This window comes from Sarcophilus harrisii, chromosome 1, assembly GCF_902635505.1.
Source record: "Sarcophilus harrisii chromosome 1, mSarHar1.11, whole genome shotgun sequence".
In the NCBI taxonomy this organism is placed as follows: Eukaryota; Metazoa; Chordata; class Mammalia; order Dasyuromorphia; family Dasyuridae; genus Sarcophilus; species Sarcophilus harrisii.
In genome coordinates, this window is record NC_045426.1 from 468,855,830 (window position 1) to 468,868,783 (window position 12,954).

General features: G+C 33.1%; 1 protein-coding gene across 3 annotated transcripts in view; it reads left to right on the forward strand.

Annotated features, from left to right (window-relative positions):
* Positions 1-12,558, forward strand: part of ATP6V1H (ATPase H+ transporting V1 subunit H) — a 100,395-nt gene extending 87,837 nt beyond the window's left edge. For 2 of the 3 annotated variants that reach the window (XM_003759776.4, XM_012541325.3), the window contains one exon: positions 12,158-12,558. In XM_003759776.4, the coding sequence (XP_003759824.1) occupies positions 12,158-12,218 (61 nt within the window). In that variant the 3' untranslated portion in view covers positions 12,219-12,558. The remainder of the gene's footprint in view (positions 1-12,157) is intronic. The other variant, XR_004230950.1, reaches the window with a different exon arrangement.
* Positions 12,559-12,954: the final 396 nt, after the last annotated feature.

Consider the following 12,954-nt stretch of genomic DNA (forward strand, 5'->3'; position numbering starts at 1 on the left):
AGGACATCCATGTAAAGATTGGGAAAGCTAGTCATCTACTGATGATTACTTCTATTTATGTTTTTTTTTTTAATATCACTAGAACTTTCTTATTTATGAATAATAGCTTGTTTTAAATTATGAAGGGACTTGATTTTATTTGAAAAAGTTGAATTATTTGAGGAGTTCATTATGTGATGTTTTGTTGGTATATATAAAGATTTTGTACAAGTTCATTTTTGGGTCATTTTTAGATATTTCTTGTTTTGGAACTAATAATATATATTGCTGTTCTCATGAGGTATTTGTTTCCATGAAGGAGAAAGACCTTTTTTAAATGAATTTAAATTTAAATAAGAAATTAGCAAAACTGATGATTAGTATTTTAAAATTCTGGAATTGGTTTTTGAGGGAGAATATACAGATTAGATTTTTTTTTTTTCTTGAAGTTTTTCAATATCAATTCAGTAGTCATATTTCTTGGTTATTTTGATATGTTAGCATTGAAGTAATCACCTATTTATTATTTACAACTAAATTTTAAACACAGATTATTTACTCCTTGTTATTTATCCAGCATAATGGGAAGCTAGGTGGTACATACAATGAATGGATAGAATGCCTGACCTGGAGTCAGGAAGACTTGAGTTCAAATGTGGCCTCAAACACTTACTAGCTGTGTAACCCTGAACTAATCATATAACCTTCAATTTTTCATCATTAAATGACCTGGAGATGGAAATGGTAAACCACTGCAGTAAATTTTTACAAGAAAAATGACTATTTTGGGTCACAAAGAGTTGGACATGATGTGTATACCAAAATTAATGTCCCTTCGATTTCTTAAACTTAGCATGTCTAAAACTAAGCTCATTTTCTTTCTTTCCAAACTTTTCCCTAACTTCCTTATCACTTTTGAGGCTACCACCGTACTCCTAGTCACCCAAGCTTGCAACGTAGGTACCACTCATGAACGCCTTCCTCTCATTCCCTTATGTAATCTGTTACTGAGGTTTCCTGATTATTTTTGTGCAACATCTTTTGAATACATCTCTTCCTCTCATCTGACACAGCTACCTCACTCTTGCACAGGCCCTCATCACCTACTGAACCAGTATAATAGTCTGCTCTTTAGTCCCCTTGTCTTAAATCTTTACCTACTCCAACATATTCTCTACCTAGCTATCAGATTTATCTTCATAAAGTGCAATTTGACTCTTGTCTCCTCCCTATTGCTTTCAAGCTCATTATGTTCATTGGTTGTTCCCCATACCTTCTCATGTTTCTTCCTGCTCATGCCTCTTTCCTGGTTTCCCTGCTTTGCTTCAACAGTCAACCTTTCCCTCTTTTACCTTCCCAATCCCCATTCATGCTAGTTGATTTCCCTTTGTGATTATCTCCAATTTATCCCATTTGTATTGTATTGGTACCTGGTTGTTGGAATATCTTACCTACTTTAGATTGGGAGCTACTTGAGTACAGAGATTCATTTTGTTTGCCTTTCTTTCTATCTCCACTACTTAGCATAATAACTGGTACCTTAGTAGGCACTAATTTCTTAACTCTGTTTTCCTTGACTTTTAGTTTGAGAAGTGAGTAGAGGGTGGGCTTGATCCAGAGGGGTCTGAAATCACTCTTATGCCAGATCAAACAAGTAGGCCTTGAGTTATTGGAAGTAATGTGGTCTGTGAGGGATAGAGTAATAGATTTGGAGTTAAGCCCTAGATTTGGAGTCACCCTTTGCAACCTCTTCTGAACTGAATTTTGTCAAATCACTTTCCACAAACTTATTTTCCTCATCTCTAAAATTAATTTGTACTAGATGATCCTCTCCAGTTTGAATTCCTGTTAGCCTTGTAAAAATCATTTAACATTTGAGCCCTATTTTCCTTATTTGTATAACAGGAAGATTATTCCTACTTACTGTTTCATGGGACTGTTTCAAGGGTCAGAATAAGTATATCATGAAAGTATTACATAAATGTTAAAAGTGGCATGTAAAAAGCCATTTATTTTTGTTTAATAAATTGGGTTTTAGGAAATCAGTAAAACAAGAATAGGATGACAAGAGATAAATATAGTAGTTTATGTGAGAAAGATAATTAATACAAGCTCAATAGAGGTCATTAATGGGATTCTATTTTACTAGTAGTGTATCCCCCTGCTAGTCCTGCTGAAATCTTCTTTGATTCTATTATCTCTTTTGTTTTGAGGGCCACATTTTAGAAAATTATAACATGTCCAAGATTATGGTTCAAGTCAGTTATTTGAAGTCAGGCCAAATCATGCTGATTGAAAGAATTGGATGTGTTATCTTAGAGAACAGAAAACTTCAAAAGGAACATACTAACTACAAGTATTTAAAGATAGGCGTATAGAGTGAAAGATTAATTTTATTCTCTCTGAGACTAAAAAGACATCTTTAGGACCAGTAAATAATGAAAAGTAATAAGGAGATGGATTTGAGCTCATTACATTTAAAAATTTCTTAAAATTAGAGTTGTTCAGAAATGAAGAGTGGGCTGGGTAGTGAAGTTGTTGATTCTTCATGATTGGAGGTATTTAAGTAGAATCTGTGTGATCATGCCTTGAAATTTTGTAGAGTAAGTGCATGCTTAGAAAGGAGTTAGACTAGAGGCAGCTAAGTGGCACAGTGGATATAGAGCACCATTCCTGAAGTCAGGAGGACCCGAGTTCATATCTGGTCTCAGATATTTAACACTTCTTAGCTGTGTAACCCTGGGCAAGTCATTTAACCCCAATTGCCTCAGACTAGTTGGCCACCAAGGTTCCTTCCATTGATTTTTGTTTGTTGTTTTTGTTTCCTTCTAAAGGTGTAGGATTCCTTGGAAATCATCACTATCCATTTTTAATAATGGTCTGGTATTTGTGCATTCTTTGTATTTTATTTTTTGAAATTTTGATAAATTAATAATTGGAACAGTTATCAGATTTCATTTGCTTTGAAGAAAATATTTTTAAAAATACACCTGAGCATTAGAGACTTTTTTTCAAGTCCATAATATTCATTTTGGGGATGTGGTTTTCCTGAATGCTCCTTTCCCTCACCCTATTTGGATCCCTGGAAATTTTCAAAATCAAAATTTTAAGTTCATTACTGCCATGTATGATATTTTAGATAAAATATATTGTTCTTTGACTTTCTCCCAGTTATCCTCAGAAACATGTTCAATTTTGTGCTGGTGTTAATAGCCTTTTTTTTTTTTTTTTTTTTTTTTTTACCTCCATTGAAACATTATGTCTTCATGTATAAAGCCTTCATAATCTTTTTTGTTTTGTTTGGTTTTGTTTTGCAAATAACTATTAGACTATTCAAAGCAAACAAAAATTTATATTGGTTGAATAGTTAAAAAAATAGAAAAAATTTGATGGTTAAATGTTACATGCTAGGAAATCTTTTGCACTCAATTATAAGATTGATTTATTGATAAATTAATATTTTGATTATATTAAAAAACTAGTATATTCTTTGAAAATCTATTACTTTTTGTATTTGTAAAATGAGCCTTTTTTTAGGGAGATATAATTTAAATAGTCCTATTTAGGATTAATGTGATTTGAGATAAGAAAAAGCTGAGTATGATGAATCAAACTTTTTTTTCTACAGAAGATAATATTTAATAATAGCAAAATTCTGAAATGTCAAAGTGCCTCTCAAATTGCTTTTTACATTGACAGAACATAAAAGAGTATATTCCTTTTTATGTGTTTGTTAGAATGGCCCATTTTTTTAAGTTGTAAAAGCAGTTATTCACATTGGAATATCAGAGGATTTAAATTAAGGAATGAGAGACCAAAGAAAAATTCTTTAGTTTTTATGTTGCTTTTTATTAAATGAAGAAAGAATCTTAAGGTTTAGTCCAGTCATTACCTATGTTTATCTTGATATTGGTAAAGAAGATAATGTGTTGTAGGTAACAATATTATTTAGCATATATATCTGATTTGGGAAAAGCAGATTTCAAAACTTTTGACATCAGTACTTTAGAGCAGTGGTTCTCAAACTTTTATTCTCAATATCTTTATACTATTAAAAATTATTGAGGATCTGTTCAAAGAATTTTTGTTTTTATGGGTTATGTTCGTAAATATTTACTATATTAGAAATTAAAAATTGCGAATTTGTAGACCCTCTGAAAGGTTTCTCTGGATTGTACTTAGTGAACTATTGCTTTAGAGAGTGGTAAGGAGGGGTAGCTGGGTGGGGTAGGGGATCTGAGGACCCGAGTTCAAATCTGATCTCAGACACTTAATATTTCCTAGCTGTGTGACCCTGGGCAAGTCACTTAACCCCAATTGCCTCAGCAAAAAAAAAAGAGAGAGAGAAAGAGAAAGAGAAAGGGGTGGGTGGGTAAGAAGTTGCTTGAAGCACATAAAGGTTAATCATCAATGAAACAAAGTTGAGGAGATCTCTCAAACATACTGAACACCAAAGACAGGATTGACAAGATTTTGACATGTAACAAAATTGGTCTGGATCTGATTAGGGGAACTTAATAGGGATTGATATAAAGTTTTACACTTAGTTACAAAAAAGTTATTTTGTAAGTTTAAGATTGGGGAAGCAAGGCTAGACAGCAATTTTGTCTAGAAAAGGTCTAGAAATTTTAGTAAACTGTAAGCTCAGTATGAGTGAATAGTCTACTATGGCAACTGAAAAAACAAATGAGATCATGGGCTTCAAAGATTGAGAAGTGTAGTCTGTATACTGCTCTGATCTGACTTTTTCTGGAATATTGTTTTTTAATTTTTGAATCATATTTTAGGAAGTCATTGATTTTATCACGATGATAGTGGCCAAGATGGGAAAGGACCTCGATTCTTGTGAGAATTATTTAAAGAAACTAGGAAAGTTCAACTGGAGCAGAAAAGGTTAAGGTGTATATGGGGATTCAAGAAGGTGAGGGGCTGACATCATTGTTCAAGTGTATAAAGTTCATTTTTTAGAAATAGGATTAAATGGGTTTAGGGAGCAGAATTAAGAGCCACAGGTAGAAGTTACAAAGAGATTAATTTAGGCTTGCTTTTAACAGGAGAAATTTCCAAAATTTTTGAAAATAGAAAGGACTACTTTAGTTATAGTGGATTCCCCAGCATTGGAAATCTTCAAGCAGAAGCTGGATAAGCATTTGTTAGTAATTTTATATTGGAGAAATGGGAAAGTAGCATAACTCTTAGGCTATGGGACCATAGCTTTGAGAGCAAGAATAAACCTCAGAAGTGAATTAGTCCAACCTTTTCATTTTACAGATGAGGAACTGAGACCAAGAGATGGCAATCAAACTGCCCAGGGTGACATAGTTTATAACTATCTATGGAAGCATTTGGACCTATGTTTTTCTGACACCAACTTCAAAATTCTATCCCTTACATTATACTGCATATTAGAATTTCTTCCAATTTAAAAATTCTATGGAAAACTAAATTGATGAAGAATATTTGTTACTTAGGATTCTGTAACTTGACCATGGTCACACAGCTAGTGAACATCTGGTCATTCTGCTACATTGCTGCTATATAAGAAAATTGTAAGTGACCAAAAGTAAACTTCATTTCACACTGTGATACATAGCCCTGCCAAATAAAATGTCATAATATTTACATTTTTCTTTAGCATCTCAATATGCCAATATGTTGGCTCTAATAAGGGGATGGCTTCTGATACTTCGTGTGTAAGTACTGATTACAAGTAATATAGCCTTGCAGAATGTGTTCTGGGTCTGGTCTAGCTTTATAGGTTCTTTCATTTGTTATCTAATGAAAACTCAATACTTCACTTAAACAATACTTTTTTTTCCCCCAAGTTTTTTCTTCCCCAGAGTTATATCTCTTGCCTCCAATACTAAGACAGAAAACATATTTTACTTTTGTTTCCCATGTCGCTTTGAATGAATCAAGTGCAAAAATATGTATTGTTTTATTGAAGGATGAGTATTTGATCTATTTCTCCCTCTCCAGTCATTTCAATTCCATTACTCAAAAGATCACAGAATTAGAGTTGAAAGGGATCCTCCAAATTAGAGAAGGGAAGAAGCCATTTAGTATGAAATTATCATTTTAAAGATGGGGAAACAGGCTTACGGAGGTTGTAGTTTACGTAAAGTCACATAGATAATAAGAGTTAGAGGTATTCCCATGACAGGTCCTTTTTATTTTCATCATTGATACATTTGTTGTCCAATTTTTTGTTTGCTTGTTTTTAGTACTATGTAACAAAGGAATTGAATGATTAAAGGCTCTTTTAATGTGCTTCATTGTCCCATATGTGAATTTCCTTTAAAGAATCTTTTTTTTTTTTTTTTTTTTTTTTTTTTTATTCCAGTATTAATGTCAGAATTGAGTTCTGAACATTTGGAAGCATAGTGCTAATTTTGACAAGCACATTAAAAATAAATTTTTGGGTAAATTTTTGAAATTTTTAGATTTCAAAAGATACTTGATTCTTTACTCCTTTTGAATAACTCTTCTACTTTATTTTTAAAATGTGAGCACCTTCTACAGTTGCCTTCTCCATTTTAAAACCTCTCCATATTTTCAACTGCAAAAATTCTTTCTGCCACCACTTCCAAGCAATTGATTTATTCCTCAGTCTCTTTCAACTTTTCTTTCCTTTTCCATGGCGAATTCTTCATCTCAAAAATCAACTTCCCAATAATAACTCAATATGTTTTCTTATTCCTCATCCATTACTTGAATAGTTCTCTTAGATTCTCTAACTTTATCCTGTTCTACTACTTCCTCTCTTACCACTCATTTTAAAGTTCTCTTTCTTCTGAATCAGGGGATTTTAACCTTTTTTTTTTTTTTTTTTTTTTGTCATGACTGCTTTGACAGTTTGTTAAAAATTTCTCGATCTGTTCTCACAATAATATTTGTTTTTTTGCATTCGTAATCAAAGAAAATAACAAATGTTAGAAATTAGTAGAAATAAAAATAAAGTTCACAAATACCTCTGCAGTCCATCCATAGACTCCTGGGGATATTTGTACTCCAGGTTAAGAACTCCTGTTCTAAATGTAGGCAGTTCCTAGGATTCTTTTCTTGGTCAACTCTTCCTCCATTCTTTCTCTCTTCTCTGTTCATACATGTACACACACACATTATTCATATGTGTTGTCATATTTAATAAACATTTATTAAGCTTGTCCTAATTTCTGGAAATACAAAGAAAGATAAAAAGAGCTTTGATACTCAAAGAATTCACATTCTAGTGAGGGAGACAAAATATTATAAATAACTAGGTATCTACAAAATAAATATGTACACACACAAATACACATGTATACATATATGTAAATATATAATCTATGGGGGGAAAGATCAGCAGTGGGATACTGGAGCTTGGTGCTACGACAGTAGGAGAAAGACTTGCCTAAGGTAGGATTTAAGCTAGTCTTACAGGAAGCCAGGTAAACTATTTAGTGGGAGATGAGAAAAAATATTGTAAACACACTAATAGCCAATGAAAAGAATAAGGAGATGGAAGTTCCCTAGGGGAGGAGTAGCAAGTAGTCCTATTTAGTTGGATCATTAGAGAGTATGAAAGGAAGTTAAATGTAAAAATACTGGAAATGTAGGAAAGAACTAGGTTGTGACACTTAAAAGTGTCAGAGAATTTTTGTATTTAATTCAGTAAGCCAGTGTTGTAATACTCAAATAGAAATGAGAATCACTAAACCATACATAAAAATATTTATGGATCACATACTGATTTAGAAAAGTACGTATTAGCATCATTTATGTTCTCTTTTATTTTTATTTTGTTAACTTTCCCAATTACATTTTAATCTGCTTGAGGGTTACACTCAGAAGAGTTACTGTACCTGTGTTTGACACCTCTTCTGAAGGCCACTATAGTGTCTGTCTCTCTGTCTCTCCATCCATCTCCTTCTCCCTATCCATTCTACGCATTATCACAGATTTGATTATTGCCTCAGTGTAAATAATTTTCTAATTTTCTAAACAAATTTCTCTTTCTAAACACATATGTCTCTTGATCTAGAAATCTGAATTTCCTCTTGTCTTGTAAATGTTTTACTGATATATGTCCATGGTATCTCAAATTCACTTTGCCTCCACACCACCCCAACTCTGTAGTGCTGCCAAATGAGATTAAAATGTAACTAAAATGTTTTGTTTAATGAAATAAAAATATATTACAATATAGATAGTATCAATTTGTGGTTTTCTAAGACAATATGCTTCAATCAGGGATCAGTTTCGATTATGCACAGAATTTATACAGAATTACTTAAGCCCTTTTTTGATAATCACAGTTATTAGTTAGTCCATCTGCAAAAGCACAGAATGCTTTGATTAGAATTTCAACTCAATAAACACTGATACAATTGCTCTATACCATTGTCAAACTGTACTTTGATACAATGATACAAGTGCTCTATATCATTGTCAAACTGTACTTTGTACAGAATGACCTCCTTGTCCCTCTTCCCTTTTAAATTCCTATCTTTCATTTGAAATCAATACCTGCCACCTTCTTCCTGAAATCCTATGCTTATTGGTAATGATCTTCTCTTTAATACTTCATATAGTACTCCATATTTTATCTTTCTAATGTTTTTATCATATGTTACTAATTAGTAAACAAGTCAGATACTATATTAGTTGGTAGGAATACAAAATTAACTGTCCCAACCTTCAAAATTGTGTATCTAGTGGTGAGCTTGATAAATATCGAGTCTTGCTTTAACTAAACTTTCTAACTCCTCTTGTGCTTTAACACAGTGCTCAGCACATATTAAATACCCTAATAAATGTTTATTGAATTAGATTTTGTCCATTAAGCCATTCCTGATTCTGCTTTAGACTTTTCATTGCACTTTCCTATCCTCTCTCTTAGGGTCATAGATTTTATGTTCATTTAGTATTTTTTAAATTTACAAAGCACTTTCTATACATTATCTCTTTTGACCCTTCTACCAACAGGTATTTTCCCTGTTTAAAAATGAGGAAACTGAGGGTCACATTTGCCAACATCACATAGTAAATGGTGAAACTATGATTTAAATCCATATCTCTTTCCTTGAGTTCCATTGTTCTTCCTCCATTGTACCATACTGTCTTTCAGTCTTGATACCCAAAATTTACACTGGAAAGCATTTATGCTTTCCAAGTTTTATTCTCATATATTACTGGCCAACTTTAAGGCCATTTTTCATACACTGGAAAAGAAAGTTCTGGAAACTATAAGTATGCTCATTAAAGCATAAAAATAGTTCCTGGGCAACTAGCAGATCTCAGTGGATGAGCTCAACATGAATCGTATTAGGTTTATTTGAGTGCATTTTTGTTCTGTATCTCTGATGGAGACATTTTGTGTGTGTCCTTCACAGTAGCATGTCCCAGGCACATTTAATTCCAGAGTCAAATAGGAGCAATATTGGAGAAAAAGGACCTTTAAATTCAATAGAGTAAATAGAAATTGTGTTTTTCTCCCTGCATTTATACAGAATTACTTAAGCCCTTTTTTGATAGCCACAGTTATTGGTTAGTTCATCTGTAAAAGCACAAAATGCTTTCATTAGAATTTCAACTCAATAAATACTTATTGAGTACCTTCTTGATGCAAAGCATAATGCTAGGTCCTGGGGACTAGAAAAACAGAAACAGCCCTTACTTTTAAGGAGCTTACATTCAGGTGATGGGGGAGAGAAGATAGACATGTACAGAGATAATGAAATATAATTTAAAAGGTGTAAGAACATCAATAACTGGGAGCAGAGGAGAGGAGGGAATATAGAGAATATCTATAAAAGAGAGTGCTAAAAAAAAATTTGGAGCCATTTCATTGAGGGCTTTATACTTTATAAGTAGTAAAGAGCTAACTGAACATTTTTGCATAGCTGAAGTGACATGGTCATGCCTATGTTTTAGAAAGCTCAGTTTTGTCAGCTGTTTGGAAGATAGATTGGAGATGAGTTTAGAAGCAAGGAGATATATTAGGAAGCTAATATGTCAGTCCAGGCATGAGATGATAAAGATCTTAACTAGGTTAGAAATGGAATGAAAAGAAGGGGATGCATGTAGGAAGAGGTATAATCAAAAAGGCTTGGCAACTAAAAATGTAAGAGTGTGAAGAAAGGGGAATAATCAAGGGATATCTCTTAAAATTTTGAGGGAAAATGGTACTGTTCTTAATGGAAATAGAAATATTTGTAAGAGGGATAAATTTTTAGATACTGTCAAATTTGAGACCCTTATGGGATATCCATGAAAAGATGCCTAACTAGCAATTGTTGGTTTAGGAGTTTAGAGTTTAGGAGAGAGATCAAAACCAAATATTTATATTTTGCATAGGGAACAGTATGAACAGAGAAATGGAGTGAGGAAGATAATCGAACTTCAGGGATTGAGATCACTGAGATAGATACTATAGAAAGAGAAGAAAATTGAAGAGGGCCCAGATTTTGAGGGCTATCCACAGAAGAATAGGATGATAATCAAGCAAAAGATACTGAAAAGGAAAAGTCAGAAAGTTAGGAGGAGGAAGAACCCAAGAAGGAGTTTGCATGCAAACCAAGGGAGGAGAGGGTCTGTAGAAGAGTCTTGGTCAGTAATGTCAGAAGTTATAGAGCTTTAAATAAATAATTGAGAAAAGATCCTTAGATTTAGCAGTTAAGAGGTCTCATCTTTGTGAGAACAGTTTCAGGTTAGTGGTGTTATTACAAGTCAGATCGCAGGAGTTTAAGGGAATGGAGATGCTGGAAGAGATAGTTCTTATGGGAGTTTGGTTAAGAAAAGGAGATGATATATAGGAATAGGACTTGATAGAAAAAAGTAAAGACAAATATTTTTAAGGATGTAGAGACCTTTCTGTGTTTGTAAAGGACAGAGAAGAAACCAGTGGATAAGAAGGCATGAATGATAACAATGATTAAGTGGACAAATTCTTAGAAAATGGCAGAGATAGAATTTAAAGTACCAGAAGAATTGTCATCCGTTTATTTATTCATCCATTCATTCCATCACTGAAAGAGCAATGATAGGTAGATATTGAAGTATGAAATAAGAAAGAAGAGAGAATGTGTCATATGACTTTGTGGAGAAGGAGGGGAAAAGAGAAAGATAGTTCTGGAGGTGTGAGGAAAGAAGGGAAAGTTTGGAATAGTCATGTGAAAAAACACTATTTTGATTCAATCAGAGGACAAAAAAAAAACTACTATAGAGCAGCTAGGGTCTAATTGAATGTACATGTGCTTATAATAATGAATCTTGTTGCCATAGTTGTGACTTTCTTTCATAGCATTCACCACAAAATGAGCAAAGATGATATAGAGGCATAATCCAGGTTTGGAATTTGACAAAGCTTAGAGACTGGCAAAGGACAGGGGGCTCAAAAATAGATAAACTACAAGATTAAGAATAAAAGGAAGGAAATGAGACCAAGATGATAATGATATACTTGAAGAGTAGGGAAGCAGTAGCTGGTAAAGGCAAAAATAGATTTAATGAAAGAGAGGTCTCAAGAATTCAACAATAGGAGCATTGTGGTCGGAGAATTTCAGTTTAGGATCAGTAAAACAGATGATAATGAAGGTTGTGGAAGTCGAGGAGTTTGATGAAAATTGAGTTGCTGAGAGTTGTGTTTGAAGGAAAGTCTGTACATGAAGTAAAGTCCCCAGGTATGAAACAGGTGTTATAGGAGAGACGAAGACCATACCAGCTGAAAAATTATTTATGAATAGAATAAGCTGGAGCCCAGAAAATCAAAGTTGCAAGGATTTGAACCAAGTGATAAAGGTAGGGAAAGTAAAACTCAGAGTTTGAGAGAAGACAACAAAAGAGCATTCTAGAAATAAGAACAAGGAGTAAGAAGACCATTTCCCTCCTGGCTCAGTAATTCAGGAAGCACATAGGAGATGGAGTTGGGATGTATTTTCTGGGGAAAGTCAGATTAATATTGTTAGTGTCCAAGTCTGAGATTTAGGAATTCTTCTTTTTCCAGAGGTAGTTAGCTATCAACATTTATGAATCTTTTGTGGTAAGCAAAAATTATAGTCATACAATATTTTGGTTTGAAAGAGAAGGATCTGTAGCAGCATGGTTTGTGCCTTTATTTTCTGGAATGTGGGAATTGGAGTTGAAGATGGGGTGACATCTTGTTTGTAAATGCTAATTTTATTTTTATTTTTTTCAGGGAATATCTTGGTAAACAACTACAGTCGGAACAACCTCAAACAGCTACTGCAAGAAGTTAAATAGTGATGTCAAATTTCAAAATTTCCAACTCTCTATACAGTGGCATAACTGGAGTGTGAATCTTAATATTTAGATTCAAGAGTAAATGATTTTATTTGTAATATTCACCTCCTGCTATGCAGATATTTCTTCTCCCCAGTTTTCTTTCTTAAACTGTCTTCTGGTGAAAATGATTATCTGTTACATTGTATCATTTGAATAATTTTAACAGTTCCCTTTTAAATATCTAATTCTTTCCCTATCTGCAAAAATATAGCTGTTAAATGTATTGCCTTTGTTTTCTATATTTATTGTTGTCTTGAAATGAAAAAACTATTAAAAGTTATACATTCCAGAGTATTCTTGTCAAAACATCTTCTCCGAATATTTTTCTCATTTCAGAAACTGAATGTTTGAAATAACCCCCTTCTGCTTTAGAGTCATTATTATCCCAGAATAGATCCTTAAAAAGTTATGGTAAAGTGATTAATACAAAAAATTTTTTTTGCCTCTTTTAGATATTTACACAGAATGGTCGGTTTTAAAAGTTGGGCTTCAAAAATGGGTAAAGATTCAACAAAAGGAGCAGGACATTTCAGGAAGAATGAATAAATGGTATGAGCAAAATTTTTGGAATAAAGAGTGGACAGAGGAAGCTTAGGCAGGACAGAGAATAGTCCAATTTGGGTGGAGCATATATATTCTATAAATGAGAATAATATGAGAAGGCAAGAAAAACAGGGTGACTCATGATTG